The 19,081-nt window shown below is 39.7% G+C and overlaps 1 protein-coding gene across 1 annotated transcript; it reads left to right on the top strand.

The window, feature by feature from the left end:
* The first annotated feature begins 10,671 nt into the window (after positions 1-10,671).
* Positions 10,672-18,450, top strand: LOC124058102 (hyaluronan and proteoglycan link protein 1-like). Its single transcript, XM_046386976.1, has 4 exons — positions 10,672-10,965; positions 15,185-15,529; positions 16,321-16,623; positions 16,768-18,450. The coding sequence occupies exons 1-4, from the start codon at positions 10,875-10,877 to the stop codon at positions 17,049-17,051; spliced, it is 1,023 nt and encodes a 340-aa protein (XP_046242932.1). The 5' UTR covers positions 10,672-10,874; the 3' UTR covers positions 17,052-18,450.
* Positions 18,451-19,081: the final 631 nt, after the last annotated feature.

The raw sequence follows: 19,081 nt of genomic DNA, 5'->3' as shown, positions 1-19,081 counted from the left end.
TTGGTGTGTCCTCTCTACTTCAGCTGTAGCATCTGGTTTAATTTACAAGACATGAAAGACTGTTACTGTCAACTCTGTGCGCACAACATCGACCTCCACCCATCTTTGTGCACACAAAATGCTATGGCTTCATTGTGGTTCTTTTAAGTGAACTGTGAAGCTCTTGCACAATGTCCACAGCACTACACAGAGAACATTAATGTTCCACACATGGTTCTTCAGGTGCTTTATTGGTTCTGTATTTTTTTCCTCCATGAATAAACCAGATGAAGTGGAATGTGCTGCTGAGTCACAGCTGCATGTGAAGTGAACATGGAGACACAGGGGTTTCCCCTGAGTTCCTGCCTACACTGGGCTCACTTTATGTGAAGTTGTATTGACATGTTTGGAAAGTGTTTTTCTTATTTTTTTTTTTTATTCATTATTATCATTATAACACTATACATCCATTGAGATATATCATTGTGTTTCCAGTGGGGTGCAAAGTTACCTCCAATGCATGTGTTACTGAATATCTTTTGTAGTGATTCTAAAATTTTAGCAGCAGTAGTCAGGGACCAACTCAAGATTACAGTCCCCCTTTCTCTTCTATTGTTCTTTTCACTGTCTTCTCTCAGGAACATATAGAAGTGATTGTGATTTAGCAGTGTAGACCTGAGAAGAGAGATGTAGCTGGAGGCAGTCGCACACCGAGGTAAAAATGGCGGAGCATTTAACCGGCTGGTGTGGAACAAAGATACACTAGACAAAACTGTGAGCGGTTTCAAGGACAGAAATGAATGAAATGAAATTTGTGTTGGATAAGTTAGTCTTCAGTGCCATTCGCACCTTTATTCATAAGTGATTTTTAAGGCTCACAGTCCTTTTTCATTATTGACTCTTTTGTATAGTAGCATTCATCTAAACCCTGACCTTGTGGTAAAGAGGAAAGGAGGTGCTGGGGGCAAAGATGGATGGGAAACAGACTGTGAAAAGAAAGAAAGTGAATGGTTGTGAAGAAAGCATTACACAGCCCCACTATAAAGGAGAGCTGTTACTTTGCCCAGAACACACCAGTGTTGGACAGCTATGGATGAAATCTGAACTTTCTTGGATCTGATTGTGGAACAAAATTCTGGATTGTTGCTTCATTGCTTTATATTTCATTACACTTGGTGAAAATGTCCCCCTTCTTGTCAGAAAGAACATTTTCTTGGCTTTGCACAGGAAGATCCGTCTGTTATCTCTAAGATGGCACCAAATATAGCTGGAGTGAATACCATTAAAAGGACATACATCTCATTTGTTGCATTTTGTTGAGAAACAAAGGACCATTATTCAGTGGGTTATGTCAGAGAGAACACAGGAGAACCACAAACTGCAACTCATTAAATCCACATTACTTTAGTTATGCAAATCTAGGGGACCTCAGTGGAAAATAAGAACAGCTGGGCACTGTACCGTAACACTGTTCCTGAACCCAGTTGAGGTTTGGGGGGATGGCCTCTCTGTCTATACTAATGCATTTAAATCTTAGGGTGGTCCTCAGACCTTGACCCCCCTAGCCCACCCCTGTTCCCGGCACTGAGTATAATTCAAGGCACTACTAGTTAAAGAGTGTTTACAAAGTAGTAAGAGAGCTAAACAAGAGCAAGATAGATCTTCTGTAAGTGCAGAGAAGCTTTACAGATGCACCAAGACACTAAAGAAATTCAAGGGTTGATAAGCAGGCAAAAATAAAGCAATTCTCAATTCCTGTTTTGTTATTCATAGGGGGAGATTTGAGTTAAGGCACCCTCGTAAAAGTCAAATGAGTATTCTTTGGTTGAGTGTCAAGACTTCAAAACTGTTTACAAAGACAGACTGTCATGTTGTGTAATGTGCGTCAACGTATCTACGAATCATTGACCTTAAACCGTAATACTTAACCTTGGAGTGTGATCAGAGCCACCCAGATTTTGCTGCAACACTGCAGGCCATGTGCCTCCTAAGATGCTGGGAAAAGCTCCAGCAGGGCCATAAAACCAGTAATGAGAGAAAGTTGGAGTAAACGATCAGTATGCTGTGTTTGTAGAGTTAATGATCTTTAGTTTTGAGCTTTTTTTTCTTTTCTTTTCTCATTATCCTGTTCATGTGTTTTTTTTCTGTGATTGTTCATCATGACTTTTGAAATTTCTGACCCTCATGTTTCCTTTACTTTGTTTGTGAATTGAGGCACAGAGGTGCTAAATTATTTTGAGTAAAGAGGCCACAGCGTGTGAAGCAGGTTGCCTTTTATGGGAATGTACCATCACAAAGATTGTTTCCTGTCAAACGGGGGTTTGTCGAGCGGGATCGACAAGGAGGAGAGAGTGGCATGAATTCATCGCTCTCCCATTTCGTCTGTCTTTTCACATTGCTTCCTGTTACACAAAGGATCCTCTGTGAGAAGAGATGGTGTGTGGCAGTGTGAGTGGGGGTGAGCAGTGAGTTAAGGGGCTGGAGCGATGGAAAGCTGGTTGGATTACACTGCTGGCAAAACATTTAATTTATCAATAACTGCCAGAGACTGCCCTTAGAAATGAGTCATTGTGCATAGCTAGACAGATAGCTAAGACTGCACTCTGTGTTGAGTGTCATGTTGTTGCAGTTCTAAGCTGTAAAACTACAAGCACAGAAGACACAAGAATACAAATACGTGTAATACTGTAGTAAGTGAGTTAGTCTAAGAGTTTCCATTCTTGGAAAATTATTTTTTAAACCATTTTCTTTGTTTACAGGTTAACAAAAACTGAGATTTACACGTGGAAACTTAAAAATTAGCAGCACTTGGTTTAGCAGCTTAGCAGCTGACAAATGTTTGTGATTCTCGCATTTAACAACAAAATCCTCCCATGGGTTTTTATGAAGTACCCAATACAACAGACAGATTTACATTAACACTCAGACTGATGCACAGTGCTTATTTGAAATGTGTTTACTGAAAAACCAAATGGAGACTTTGTGGAGAATTATAAAGGTACAGTACCTCAATCTGCCTCGATGCACTTACTTTTTACTTTACTTTAATATTAACATTTACAGAACATTGTGTTTTAGCCAAGTAGCATTCTCCGGGACTGTAAAATGAAGCCAACACAGAAGCACCAAAACTACTGTCCCCAGAGACCCCAACATCCATGTTTAGGTACAGATAGGTGCAAAAAACATTTTTGATTTCAATAGCTTTTTTGAATTACTCGTGACATGTTCATAGTGCTAACGTGATAGTACTTCAACTGTAAATTTTCACGAGGGATTACTACTACTGCTACAAGTTATGCAACGTATGTAAGCTGACTGTATTTAATGAGTTACTTCCAAGTGCCTTTTTTGCCACTTGCAGAAATTGTTATTCTAAGTGTCTGACACCATTACAGAGATCCTTCGGGTTTAACCAGAAACACGTCTTGCTCAAGGAGAAGTCTCAGTCTGAGATAATGTGAGAAGAGGTTATTGCAGGAAGGTGAATAAATATTCATGGCTGAATATTTAGCTGATTTCAACAATCGAGATGAAGCAGCAACTCCTGTCCTGGCTGAAGCAAATCCAAAACTTTTGTTATGAATTATAAGGCCCAGCATTAAAAATACCAGAGTTATCCTGAACAATATACTGAATAATAAACAGTATGTTGTGTTGATTTTTAATTTTTTGATGACAGCAGCATGTACTATTATGACCGGTTTATATTTGCAAGTAATTGCTTTCTGAGTTATAATGGATGACATGTGTATTTTGCCATTCATTTTGTTTGATACAAGCTTCATATGAGTGCTAATAAGTACAAGACTTTTCTGATCATCTGCAGAGGCTCTCCTCAGCAGAGACTCATCAGTTTTTCCATTGTGTTTGGCTCTCAAAATGAATTTATGTCTAATTGACTGTAAATGGAGGAACTGCTCTGCAGTAAATTACTGCTCTTTGTTAAACTGAGAGCTTCAAACAAACAATACCGTTTTTCTTGAAGCCAGCGTCTAGTATCTACACTATTATCTGCACTCCAGGGCTGAAATAATTTCTCTAAAGATCTTCTCATAATCTTATCAACAGCTCACATCTCTTCATGTTAAGTGTGTGTGAGTCCTTTAAGTTCCAGTCTTTTTTCTTTTTTTTTGACCATCTTATAGTTAGTTGCTCTTGGAGTTTGGGCAACATCTGTTTTCAATCTGCAAATTGAAATTAAAAGCCAGTTTTTTAGTTTCAAATGCAATATAAACATCATGCCAGAGGACTGATTGAAGCTGATATCTGTCTTTTATTCACAATACCAGGTGGCTGAGTGACCCCACCCCTGTCCTTGGCCGGAGCTCCGGTTGGGACCCTGAAATCTGCATGGATTGTATGACTTTTTATGGCTTCTTAAATCAGTCATAAATCAACAGCACATGTGGCTGCAGTGCTGGCTCCTGTGTTATTCATTAAACTAGCAAGGTTGTAATAATTTGCCATGAATCCACCCAAAAGATCTCCCTACAAACTAACCCTTAATATCTCAACTGTCATTTGATGCTGAATTTTCCTCTCAACTTAAGTCATTTTCAACCACATCCTGGCGTCCAGCCTTATCGTGGCTCAACAAGGCATTTCAAAATCCAGTGTTTCTCTTTTATTTCAATTCCAACAGCTGATCTCTTTAAATACAATAAAGTGGGTGATAATTATTTCACAGGGGTAAAAGGAAATTCAGTTAAGAAACAGCATTTTTTTCAGGAAAACAGAGGCTTTTCATTTATATCTGCGCGATAAAACATTCTCCTTGTTTCTTGCACATTTTTACTTGCAGTAACTCCAGACATTCCAACAGATCCAATTTATAGTTCAGGGAGGGTAGTTTAATGTACAGATAAGTGAAGATGGGAAGGCAGTAATCTTTTAAATGGTGACACTGTTGGTATTAATGTTTCTTTGCACTTTTACCAGAAGAAAAGTGAATGCAGATTGTTTTCCTATAAATGTTGTCTCCAGTGAATGTACTCATTTCCCAGGGCAACTGTAAATTCTCCAGCTGTGCCAATGTGGTCTGTGAATGCATCCCAGAAAACCTAAGGAGAAATGTGTGGGCTTTGACAACATACTGTAATTACATCAGGGTTTCCATGGCCCCCTTTTGTTTATCTTTACACAGCTCCATCAGTATGGCATTTACAACTTTCCATTCAAAATATTTAAAGAGACCCACTGTTATAACTTTAAAAGACCATACCAGGGGTTTCGCATCTCGCAGCCCAATTTACCACAGGTCATTTTATTGCAATACATTTACATTTTGTTCAAAGCATTGTTCTTTTTAAGAGGTGCATTTTATTTTTCAGAAAAGAAAAATGTGAAACAGGTCAGAAAACAAAAAAAAAACACAACCAGCACATAAATAATCACATCTAATCTTGGTTTGTAAGCACAGATTTATTAAATCCACAGAACAATACTGCAAGTTTAACAAGCAGACATGATGTTCACCTTAATGGAATATCTGCCTTAAGTAAGTTTCAAGCCTAAGCCAAGTTGCATCCCATTCACTATTCGATTTAAATATTTAAAACATTTTAGTCTGGTCTGGAACCGGTAATGTTCAAACAAACTGGTAGATGGAGTTTAAGAACAAAGGGTCTTCAGTGTTTTATATACTGTAGAGCTCCTTGAGGCAAATTGGTGATTTGGGACTAGATAAGTGGGTCAATGGTAGGTTTAGGCTCAACTAGTATTCATGTTTTGCAGTTAATTAGATAAAAAAAAAAAAAAATACTAAGGCACAATTTTCAGTTTTAAAAGCTGCGTGACTGTTTCATTGTCAGGAGTCATTAGGAACACACACTCGTGTATGCACTTTTGATGATGACGTCTTTTCGTGATTCTTGTAAATGATGGAGACTGTGTCCCTGTATTAGAGTCTTGCTGCGTATGATTGTACCATGGCAATCTCTATGTGTTACTCACTGTGTTATGGCTACCCAGACTCCATTAGCTCACCTCAAACACAGGTCAAATGAATCCAGCTGCAGCTTTCAGTTTTACCACACCATGCCTGCAGACCATGGGACATTTGTTCTGTGAGCTGTGACTCAGATATACGTATGCTGCTCTGAGTCATGTCCTACTAAGGCAAGGTACTTTCGGGGTGTACTCTACACCCGTTACACATAGGTAGGTGTGTGTGTTTGTGTGGGCCAACAACGCTGTTACTTGTGAAATTTTTACAACTGAGGATGTTTTAAGAAAAGTCAGGACCACTTACCTCCATTACAAGCCATTTACACCTACACCGCTTTGGTTGTAAGAAAAATGGCTGTGATCAGTATCACCAGCGGTCTCTGTGGCTGCATAAGGATTCAGATTTTCAAATGTCGGTGGCTTCACTAATAAAAATCCTCACGTTTTCCATGGTGGTCCCTATTGATACAATATAAATAAAGTAATTTATTTTATCAACTCTGTGAAAAATGTCATTGTGATTACTGACAGTAACATCCCCCTGCCAATACCCAGGCAGTCGCTCAATGGTGAAAAACAACCCCTGACAACATGATATAATATTGTTAGCTAATGTAGCTTATGTAAGTGTTCACATTGCACAGTTGCAGCTGTGGCTAACATAGAGCCATACACCCACACGCTGGTAAGAGTTTGGAAGCAAAGTGAAAGAAGGATGCAAGCTATCAGATGAAGACAAAAAGGAAACTGAGAGAAACACATAGACAAATGGATGCTTGTGATACAACAGCATAAACACTTAATTTACTCATGATGCACTCCAATGTGTTCTAGTGTACATATTTATATAAACAGTACAACACAAGGTTTGTATGACGTATCATTGTGACCGAAATTTGTGTGGGATCTTAAGACAGATTTAATACGCTGGGTAAAAGTTTTAGGTTCAGAGACTTCAGAGTCTTCAAACTCTTCGATTTATCAAGTTGGGCCCCACCTGAAGAGTAACTGGATATTGCCTGGATATATGGATATATGGATACCAACTGGATATATGGTACTAAGATGTTGTTAACATTACTAACCTACTAATTATATACCAGCTGATGAACATGTGATAGCTAGAGGCTAAAGAGGAGTTGGTTGAGGCCAGGACATAGCTAAAAGAGGGTGAATATTGGGTTTACATTCATAAGATGTCCAGGAACACACAGCTGAATGCTAATGTTGCTCTGTACCTGCTAAATGTGCAAATAAGTGACTGTTTTAAATAAATGCCAAGGTCTATTTCTGTGTTGTTTGATCTTTTGATACACTTGGCTGTGAAGAATCTTTTGACCCACTTGGGTTTCTTAACTACTGGATGGTACCTTGTGTGTTTCTGTGTCAAAGCAAGCAGGTGGATGCCACATCCCCTCAGTCAAGCACAGTTCTATTACTGTGGTGCCACCGACACCCTGGTCACCATTCAGTCATTGCACACAGATGGCACTCAGTACAGCCAGGGAAGGCAAGCGAAGGCCACCATGTGTAGAGCCTTCCCTAATCAGTAACTGATGACAGAGAATATCCATTACAAAACACAAAATGAAACATCTTTTGAATCCTTCCCGATCTGATATGGAGGAGTTGAGATTGTGACTCAACAGCTGTGTGGCGTCAGAGCTGCTCTGTTCACGTATGCACCAATTCAACACTTTGCTTTTCATTCCGCCCAAAATTTTCAAAGCCCCAGATGCTCATTTCTTTGTTTCATTGTTGACTTATCACCAGAAGAAAATAGTGTATTATCTCTATGTCATCTTCAGAAATGTTTGCAAGTCTAATTACGTGTTGCGCTGATGCAGATAATGAAGAACACATGTTTGGCAGTGGCTAATGTGAATGTGACTTACTTGGGATAACCCATGCTTGTTCAGCCTTGACCTTTTCCTGTCCAACCTTCTGGAAAGATTTATATAAGAGACTCTTGACAGCCACTTTTCGGATGCTTCGCACCATCCAGCCTGTATGCCTCAGACAGGCGGGACCCAGAGAACTGCTGTATGTTAACAGGAATTGTACCACCCATTCAAATCTCAGCCCACAGAGATCCAGCTGTGAATGTGCTCATGGCCTTAAGACTTGGCTCTGACACGACAGACACGTGAAGGAGACGCCTCTCAGCCTCAAGAAGACATAAATATACACAGGCCAGTACATTCTGTACTCCCACGTGCATGTATACAGATAAGAATATACAATATTGAATATGCACAAATGGACACACACATTTACTAATGTGATATGTCTTGTATGTCTATCTGTCTGTCTGTGTGAACAGACATACTAGCTTTATCAAAACTGGAAAAATTGTATTCATTGCCAGCACTAATCTCCAGTGCAGCTTGTTTTGCAACAGTGACTCAGGCAAATTTCTCATCATTTCTCATCACTAAGCACAGAAATTAACCTCTCGGTATCATGACAGGAGATACATGTTTTCACATGTTACAGATATGCGATAAATACTTTGATGCTGAATTAATCAAAGCTTTCCCTCTTATCTTTTAGGTTACAGTAGGTGTTCTTCATTCAACCTGTTGTTACATGCATTTTCACATTAAAATTAATGAATATTTTATGAGAACTTGCATATAAAAACAATTAATGGTGTCTGACTGGGGAATTAGTATCACCTAATGTTTATCTATCTATCTGTGTGTGTAAAACTGTAAGTGCTTTCTTTCATTTAGCTGATAATTACAGCATTTTTCACTCACATTTCAGTACAGACATACAGGAGTTTTTTTTGTTGAGCTGAATCCCACAATGAGTACAAGATATTTTTTTTCCAAACCTGGAGTGGTTCTCATAGAAACTGCCAAGCTCTTTCACTTGCAATTACGTTGACTACCCAAATATTTACAGTTTCATAGTGGCTTAATGGCTTGGATATCTCTGATGAATTAGCAACACATGGCAAGCCACATAACACTTTTTGCTGATTGCACTGGTTTCTTTTACATCTCCGTCACACATGCACAAGCAGGATCCACCCTGCACTGTTAACTAAACTGCAGCAATGTATTCTTCTTTGTCGGGCAAGGCTGAATGGGAATATTGTAACACCAAAGTTCTTTCTGTCAAACACATGTTTGGCAAACTTTTGTGTCCTCACAAATGCCTGTTTGTTGGGAAGGAAGGAAGTGCCCACTTAGACAGCAATCTGGCAGTCAACAGTAAAATTGATACAATTGCAGATTCCATTGGCTTTGATATCATCACAGTATGTCGGCGATGCTGCCACATTGCAGCTCTGGGTAAGATTCACAGTCCTCGTCAGGAGTGTCTGTGCTCTCAAACTAATTTCACCCTGGGCCTATGACTGTCTTGTAACAGTTCCTTAGATCTAAAGGAATGGAGGGCAGGGGAAGAGAGGATGTGCCCACGGCAAGCTGGGGCTTTACGGTATACAACGAGGTGCCACCATGTTATAATCTCTGCAGGGATTTAAGGACTGACAGATGAGCCATGGAGAGAAAGAAAGAGACAACAGAAAGAAAGAAAACAGTTTGGGTTGTCCCAGCTGTAAAAACTCCAGTCACTGAGTGCAGAACAGCATCTGCAGCATGTTGCTCCGATCTGAGCCTTGCCATCCTTCAAAGACAACCCTGACGGCTGAGAAAACGTTTAGAAGAGACCACACAGGCCCTTTCGGATCATAGCTGGCCACAAAATCCCTGTCCTGCCTCCCTAGAGCTGCTGCTCTGCTCTGCTACAGCATCAGAAGAGACCCACACAATTACAGTAACTGTGCAAGCGTCTAACTGTAGGGACGGTGGGTACTGGCTAACTTGGTCTCTTAACTGTCTTAGCTACAGACATTTACAACTTTAAACATATTATATGTGAGAGACAGAGAAAAAAATGCTTTGGTCATATGTACAGAACAAATGCTACAGGGGAAAAAGGTGAGAGAAGACAGAGTAATAAATAAAAGAAGCAAAGGAGGATACGGTAAAGTATGACTTGTGGGCAGACATTCTGTGTACATCATTTTTATGACCCTTTTACATTTAATGGTCTTGCAACAAATTTACGCATAAGCCAACAAGGCTGCAAAGTGACTACAGATCACATCTGTCACAAGTGAGTCAGTGAATCTGTGTATGGACAGAGTGCAATGTTTAGGCCATTTACAGGGTATGGAAATGCCCCACAACAATATTTAACTTATGAACAATTATTTGGATTCATATAATTAAAGTCTTTAAAAGAGACCATAAATTATTTAAAAAAATAATTAGATGGGGTGTGAAATGAGAATAAATCACAGGTAATAGAAAGAAAACATACAAGGCTGCATGTCATAGGACAGTTGAGTTTATGCAAAAAAATAAAAATAAAATAAAAATATATATATTGATATGATGTCTCATTTGCTTCTTCTAATGAGGATAGATATGAAATATCAACTTCAGTGACATTACCTGAGTAATGTTTGTTGTATTCTTCACACAGGAAACATAGTTCCACCTTCATCTACATAACTCTGTGTCATTATCTGCAGATTTACCGTCTGGAGTTTTTTGTCTCGCTCATTGTCCCAAAGGAGAGGAGGGAGTTTTCCCCAAATAATTTGGCAAAGGGGAGCCAGTATAGAGCTGTGCATGGTGATGGGCTGATGGGTGGGGGGAGTGGTCTCAACCATGCAAGGCTATAATAAAAGGCACTTGTCTGGACCTCTGAGGAGCCAAAACTTTCCAGTAGCACCACAGGCGGCTGCTGCACAAAGACAGAAAGAAAGAGGGACAGCTAGATGAATGAAAATTAAAAAGAGAACATAAGTTGTTCAAGTTAACATCCGGCTCTCCTAAATTATTTAAATTTAGTGCATTTTTTACCTTTCAAGTTTTATATTTATATTTTTATTGAAGAAGGCCCTTTGTGTGAAAAAAGAGAAAATGACGAGTCTGCTGTGCATCACAATAATCTCCCTGACTCTGGCTGCCAGTGCATACAGTTATGTGTTGAGCTCACCGCCACCAGTAACAGGTAAGATTAAATTTATGTAAAAGAAAGAAAAAAGTTTAACATTTATGTGTCTGTTTTATTTGTGAATTCATGTGTGTTTATGTGCGACTGTGTTACTGTGCATGAAAACAAAAGAAGAAGCAGAGGATGAGCTGAGCAAAGCAGTGCAACAGTTCAGGCTTATGTAACAACAGGGTCATTGTTACAGTAGGTAACAGAGTTGTCTCTGGGGTAACGTCCACACACAGACACAATTTGACCCAACCTGACTCATTGACTTGCTGCATACAGACCAGCACAGCATGGACTCTCAAAAAGCTGTAAATCAACCGGTCAATGACAAGGGCTCACTGCCTGCTCTACTGAATGAGGACCACACCACTAATACTACTGCCTGTACTCTTTAAGTGGATCGTATGTGCCTCAGTGACAGAAACTGGGCTTGTAGTCCTATTTGGATGCAAAAAAAAAAAAAAAAAAAAAAAAAAATTAAAACAAAAATAATTAAAATTTCTTTTTCTTTCTCATTACTGTGGCACACATGAAATCAAAACCCTAGAAAGACATCTTATCAGAGAGTACCTGCTCTCCCTCAAGAGGCTGTTGGAATTCAGATTCACACCTGCCAACAGGAAGACACACTGAGATGGTTCCTGCAACCACAAGCTATGAAATACCAGAAAAGCCTACCACTGTGGTGAAGGGGAAAAAATGGCTGGCTACAGCAGAAGCTCTCATGTTATATCAATGATATTCAATGCTCTTTCAGCAGCCCTGCAAGCTGACTCAGTAGATGTCAAATTAGTCTCAGCTTGCTCTCTTCCCAGACGAGAGGAAATGGTTTGTATGTGGGGAGAATAACTCCGGGAGGAATGGAGTTTTTTCTATCCAAACTTTGAAATTGCTCCCGTCGGCCAGTGATGGTGTGTGTCTATGTCTAGCACATGTAAGAGTATACATGACCTCACCGTCTGCATTACGTAAAAGCGTTGGCTCAGCTCAGGCCGGCCCTGATCATTGTTCCATAAAGTATAGCTTTTATTAGCCATGTGAGCAGTGTTTTCTCTGTCTGTTCATGGGGCGTTGGCTGTCCTTATACCTACTGACTCATCCTGGCACCAGGAGCTTTTGGAAATCTGCCACACAGACACCCTGACAGGAGCGAAGTTAAGATTAACAACCCGCAACCAAATGTATGCTCCATACTGAACAGCAGCCAAATGACTCTGTTTTTCCTTGTGAGGTAATAGCCTGTTAAGTCTGGTGCTTACTGTATTTGTTGGTTACTGAAGCTTGGCCTGGTTTCTGGGGCTGGGTTGGAAATGGTCTGGGGCTCGGAACTAAGTTGAAAAATGTATTAAGTCCAGGAGATGAGATGTCGGTGGAGCCATTTTTGGTGCAACTGCACTTATGTTAATACACAAATGATTCCGATGACAGTCTCCCACATGGGTGCTGAGGGTTACATATGTGTACCCCCACAGTCAGCATTTGTGCTTGTTCTACATGACAAAAAGCGGAAAAGACTTCACTGGAACTAGTTTGTAGGAGTTGGCTTGCTGTGTTCGTCCCAGCTGTGATTGTTAATTCTTTCATCACACTGACAAAAACGGGCCAGCAGCAGCAGAAGAGATTAAAGCTGTGGGATGAAGGATCTCATGTCCAGCTGCTCTGTCATAGGGTGTGGCACACTGTGATATAAACATGACTTCTCTCCTTATTATTTCCATCCTTTCATAGAGGAGGGATGTGAGCCAATCAAAACATTTTTCTCATTCAATAAGTTAAAGTGCAAATTATACTTAGGGCTTTAATAGTATAATTAGACTCTTGTTTTCGGAATATAGGTCACTGAGCAGACTTAGGCCACTGTAATGTTGTTGTAAATTTACAGCTCTGTGTTACAAAGAAGCAGATGGTTCCAATCACTTGCTAATACAACTTTTTAACAAAGTGAGAGAGAATTGTGCTCGGTCATAAAATGGCAGCAGGCCTTGGCTGCAGCTGCAGAGCTTTTTTTATTGTCATGCGCATGTGTTCATTTACTTGGTTGCTGTGTTTTCATTCCCACCATTGAAGAGTTTTGAATAAAAAACTATTATGAATTATTTGACAACCTGTTTTTAAGTTAAACGTGACAATTTGGCACCACTCTAGACCTCAGACAGTCTGACATAAATAGGATGTTGTTTGATGTGTGACAAAGAAAAGGAGGGCTCCCCTATGTTCCTAAAAGGCAAAGTACACACAACAGGCTGTTGTTTTATGAGTGTGGTGTGGCCCACATGGTCGGGCCCACATTCTCCTGTGGGACATGTGTCTGTCGGCAACTGCAAGAGCAGGAAAGAGTGTGGAATTACTGTTAACATGACCGTCTCTCTGTCTGTTCATGCTGTTTCTTCGGGATCATTGCCTTCACGGTTGGTCCATAACATATGATACATCTAAGAGACAGGCTTTATTATTACCTACTACCCTTTATTATGCTTTCATTTCATGATCAATAGCTCTTCAGTGCTCTCCAACAGCAAGCTCTTTTCCTCTGCTTTAAGTTGGCACCATGATCTTTGATCAATCCCTTCCTTTCATCTCATATTTTACGATCACAAACCACATCCAGTGATTGGTTTTCACCTCCGGTCAGAACTGTGTTTCCTTGAGACAGTTCAATGAACACCTTTATTCTATCTACACTACTGAAATTTGGAAAATTTTAGGCATAAAAATTGGGTGGAAACAAATCTGGTGAGCTGGTGTTGACATCACATTCACCTTTGCCAGGCCATTTGATGAGCAGTTTAATCATCTTTGGTCCTTTGGGTTTCAATCACACTTCATGCAACTGCTACCCATGCAGAGAATTTACGAGGAATGGCGAAGCTATGAGTCATTCATCACAGTCAGAATGGGCAATGAAGAATCTTGGCCAGACTGCTTTTAAACTCTGCACTGCTTTTAAAGACATTAGTCATTAGCAAGGACAAAAGGGTGTTTCCTAGTTCTGAAAAATACCTTGCATCTCACTGACCAGTCAAAGGGAGAGTGCGGCTACTGGGTGTGGAATAATAAAGTAACCTCTGGTGTATGACATGTTTTGCAGTCTAATGAGAAAAATGAAAGAAAAAGTGGCATGAGGACAGACTGAAGGGTAGATTAGGTCTGTCAGTAGGGCTTCTGCTAATTAAATCCTTCTGCAGGACAGCTCAATATTGATGATGGGAGTGCAGCTGAACAAAGTCCAGACACGCGCCTACTGTGCGGTTAGCACAGTTTAGGCACAGAGTTGATTAGAAGTCGTTTCAGTGTCAGTCCCAAGTATGTGTGGGTTGAGGGGGCAGGTTATGGGTTGATCAGAGTGGAAGGAAGCAATTCAGTGGCTCCAGTTTTTTCCTGTATTGCTCATGTGGGAAACATGGGAAACATTTTGTTGAGGCACCTCAACACAAATGCTGGCATTCACAGTTGAAAAGGAGAAGCAAACCTGGACACAAATCACCTACTCGTGGGAGTGGAAGTGGAAAGAAAAGGGGCTGTGCATATCCATTCATCTGGAGCTTATTATTATTGCCTATAAGCCCTTTCAGACTGGGGTCCTCTTAAATAAACAAGTCCTGCGAGGTTTAAACATAGGGGTCAAGGAGATTGGGGGAACCCATGGTGAAATATAAATGACCTACTGATTTGAGTCAAATTGTGGTCTAGTTTGGAAAGGGACAGAACAGAATACACATGAAATTTAAAAAAAATATTGATAACAGCCTAGACTCTGTAAATCATTCATTTTAATATCAGGTTACTTGTCCTGATGTTCATCTTCACACAAATCAGATGGAGCTGATGAAAGATAAGCTCTTCATTTTGAGGGTTAATGCCGAGAATCAAAGGTTTTTAAGCGCCAGGACTGAAGAGAGCAGGAAGGGGGATGAATGGCTCCAGGGGCTGAAGACTGGCTGGTGTCCAGTACTGCATACAATAAACTAAAACAGTCCCTCAGACTTTCTGAGTGAGAGTAAGAATGCTTTTAACTGCATTTGTGTACTCATGAGTCATAAAATGTAACATATAGTCCACACATGCCACAACATACAACAATTACATACAAAAGGAAGGGTTTCAGTTTATGCAAAACATACTTATTTTCCTGTTTAAGTTCAAGTATAAAACACCTAATCATCATAACATCATAACATAATCATCACCAAACACTAATTAGCTTATTTCATGTCTTTCTCTTTTCCAGTTCAGGTTATTGCTGAACTAGGTGCCAATGTCACCCTGCCCTGCCAACTCCTGTCCATGGACACTATGTCCTTTGGTTCCATTGGTATGAAAATCAAATGGACCAAGGTGGCAGATGATGAGGCACTGAATGAGGATGTGCTGCTTTCAATGGGATTCCACAAGAAGACTTATGGCAGCTTTGAGGACCGAGTCTTCTTGGAGGAGAAGGACAATGAAGATGCTTCCTTAGTAATAACGGATATCTCCATGGATGACACAGGAAAATATCGCTGTGAGGTCATCAACGGGGTGGAAGACACCATCCAGGAGATTACCTTGGTGGTCCAAGGTGGTCTCATTGATGGTAAATGCTCACATATATTTAAAATCTTAGCTAAGAGATGAGCCTTTAAGTATACATCAATAAAACCCCTGTAGTGACTTTAGGAACATATTTACCAATCATTTCACATGTTGTTTCTCAGTTAAAATGCATAGCTCAGGATTGGATAAGGACTCTTCCTCAGCAATATTTTCCTTCTTGTCATTAAAAATGTCCACATGTTCTTTTCTTTTGGAAAAAGGAAAACAAAAGAACAGACAGCTTATGGTGATTCATCCAAACCACTGTGACGATTCATTTGTGATACATTTGAATACTGTTCAACTTAGATAAAGAGAAACACGTTGTCCATCTTTTCCAGGCCATATACTCACCAGATTTTGTAATTATTAAATTATCTTCCTTATAAAATGTGTCGTTCAAAGAGAAATTGCTTTTCAAACATGTTAGGGTTTGCAAAAGTTTTTAGTAATTATGAAATATAGCAGCATCATGTACAAATTTCTCTTGAAGTGGACTGCACCGATGTGTAGACATTTGAGTCATTATTTTATTACTTCTCTTTGGATTCATGCAGTTAAAGCAGTTAAAACTACTTTGATCTTTAATGCAACAGAACTCAACATCTAGTTTGCATAAGATGATCTTAGGATTAAACAAGCATAAAATTAATGAGTTAGCAAACTGCTGACATTTTGACAGCTGCAAGACCTTAAAAGACTAATAGACCTACATCCACTAAAATAAAACCAAACATAGACTGATACATTGACATATTATCACATCCATTTCATCTCCTCTACCTCACACAGGTGTTGTGTTCCCATACTCCCCCCATTTTGGTCGCTACAACATGAACTTCGATGAAGCTGTGCAGGCTTGTGAGGAACAAGATGCTGTGGTCGCCTCCTACGATCAGCTGCTTGAAGCCTGGAAGAGGGGCATGGACTGGTGCAATGCTGGCTGGCTGAATGATGGCACAGTGCAGTATCCCATCAACAAACCCAGAGAGCCTTGTGGTGGCTCCAACAATGGACCTGGTCTCAGAACCTATGGTCGTCAAGACAAAAACCAGAGCCGCTATGACGTATTCTGCTATGCTTCTGCACTCAAAGGTGAGGGTTTTTTTGTTTGTTTGTTCATCCAGTTTCTTAATTCATTATTTTTGTTATTCAGTATTTTGGTGTTGACCTTGCACCAGGTAAAAAGCTCTTGAAAGTTCTTCTCCTGACAGCTTGTTTTGTTTTCTCTGCTGTCAGGACGTTTCTATTGGCTTGTCCAACCCGACAGACTGACCTTTGATGAAGCTGTGCAGGCGTGCTTAGATGATGGTGCAGAAATTGCCAAAGTGGGCCACATTTATGCAGCCTGGAAGCTTGAGGGTTACGATCGCTGCGATGCTGGCTGGTTGGCTGATGGAAGCGTCCGCTACCCAATCTCCAGACCCCGCAAGAACTGCAGCCCCACAGAAGCTGCAGTGCGCTTTACTGGGTTCCCAGACAAAATGCAAAAGTCTTCTGGTGTATACTGCTACAAGCAGTGAGCAGTGAGGTGGTAGATAACAGTAGGGAAGCCATAACCACCAAAGAGCAGCACAAACACAACCAGTAAAATCATCATTACAAAATAAGCTCTGGATCTTTACTAGCATGAAGTCGATATTTTATTGAAACTGTGATAACCATTTTTAATGCCTAGAAACAAATACTGTACATTGTACATCCATATACAATCAATTGCAAAATATTTTGTAGCCAGTACGTTCTGTTTTTCTCAACTATGCTTTCATTAATTTTACATAAATTGTTGGGGAAAAGGAAATAGTGTTAATGTATGAGTGATGAGACAGAGACAAAAACTTGATGGTTGTAAGACTTCATCTAAGTTCAGTTTGTCCTCCACAGAATGATTCAATGTATGAAGTTCAAGATTTAGAACACTTTATACTCATGTACAGATGATTTTTGCGGCTTTATAATTTTTCTAGAGAAACATTATTATGCCTTTATCAAGCACCACATCAATGAACGGCCATTGATTGAATACACAGTAACGAATATAATTTTGCTACCACTGTTAAGCTAAATATATATGTTATACTGCAGTAAGTATTCAACTGGATTCCTCTCTTATCAGAGTTGAGCCTCTTTTTCACCTCTAAAACTGCAGCAATGTCCACCTGAGGAGTTGAGATCAAATTTACCGTTCGACGAGTAACTGAAGGTAAATAACTTGATGTACTGTGACCTGTTCTGCATTAATAACTCCCATTAGATTAACTTCCCATTACAAATTAAATGTGTTTTTTACCCTTTTAATGATGTTAGTCACTATAGCTTTTAAGCACGTTCATAAAGTTCTTTTTAAAGAAGAACAGTTTCTGTCACTTGCAGACTTTTTGGAAAGTGTAGTTTTTAAATAATATACATCTGCACATACAAACCTGCTACCAAAGACAACTCTGACTGTCTAACAGTAGTAGGAATTCCATAAGACAGACAAGACAACTAATATTACAGTAGTCACTGGCTAACAAATGTATTGGCTGAGATCAACTCTGGCTGCAGTTTCACAAGTTTATACTGAGGTAATGGGTTGTAAATGGTAAAGTTCCACTGATCTTGGGTAATACTGATGGGTAATACTTATACTCCTAAATAGAATTTGTGTTGATAGTAACAGATAGCCTAAAGGTTTGCCACAATCAGAAGGCAGCATAAGTTACAAAAATGTTTTTGTTACATTATCCCTTTCTGCTTTTTCTAATCCTATGCACTGACACATGGTACTTACTGCAGGTTACATGTGGTAACATGACACATTGTTGTTAAAAATGTTTGTTACACACTTGTGCATGAGAAAAGGGTAAAGGTGTTTTTGTATCTTATCACCATGTACCGTTTTCAGCAAAGCAGTTTGAAATAAAAAATACAACTCTTTAATTAATTTTGTCCCCTTTTCAGCAATGAGCATTTTCATTTCCATTGGCATCACATCAACATGTATTATGTGGAGATACAGAGGTTTAAGCAGGGATTTAAACAGTATTGTTTAAGCTGCCATGGCCAGGGGCCATGAATCTGGCAGGAGCCCATGTCACTGTGAGATTAGACTCTCCTCACATTTATTTATTCTTTGGCATTTTTTAAATTCAGTGCCAGGCTGTCAGCCCACCACTATGTTAGACAAAGAGAACAGTACCACAGTCTTTAAGGTTGTTTGTGGGGATGCATGGGAATGAGGTCAGATTTTGGTTGATACAGCAGTGAAATGCCAGACAAATGTAAATGTGTGTGATGGTGAAAAGTCCATTGATGCAAGCTTTTTGTTCTGTGCCCACAGAACAAAAAGCTTGCATCAAACAGAATAGAGAAGAGGTTGTGAAGAACATACTTTTGTTTAGCATTCTGGTTGAATTCTCAACCAAAATCTTAAGGTTGAACTATAATATAATTTTGATGTGCGCACAAATATTTATGTGGCATAAAGTGAGCTTTCCTTTTGTTCTGGGTTGGTTTATGCTGGAAGCAGACAGTAAAATTGAGGGGCAATTGTGGGATAAAGTGTAAGTAA

This window comes from Scatophagus argus, chromosome 4, assembly GCF_020382885.2.
Source record: "Scatophagus argus isolate fScaArg1 chromosome 4, fScaArg1.pri, whole genome shotgun sequence".
NCBI classification, from domain to species: Eukaryota; Metazoa; Chordata; class Actinopteri; family Scatophagidae; genus Scatophagus; species Scatophagus argus.
Note: the sequence above shows the minus strand (reverse complement) of the source record. Positions and strands in the feature narration are given on the sequence as shown.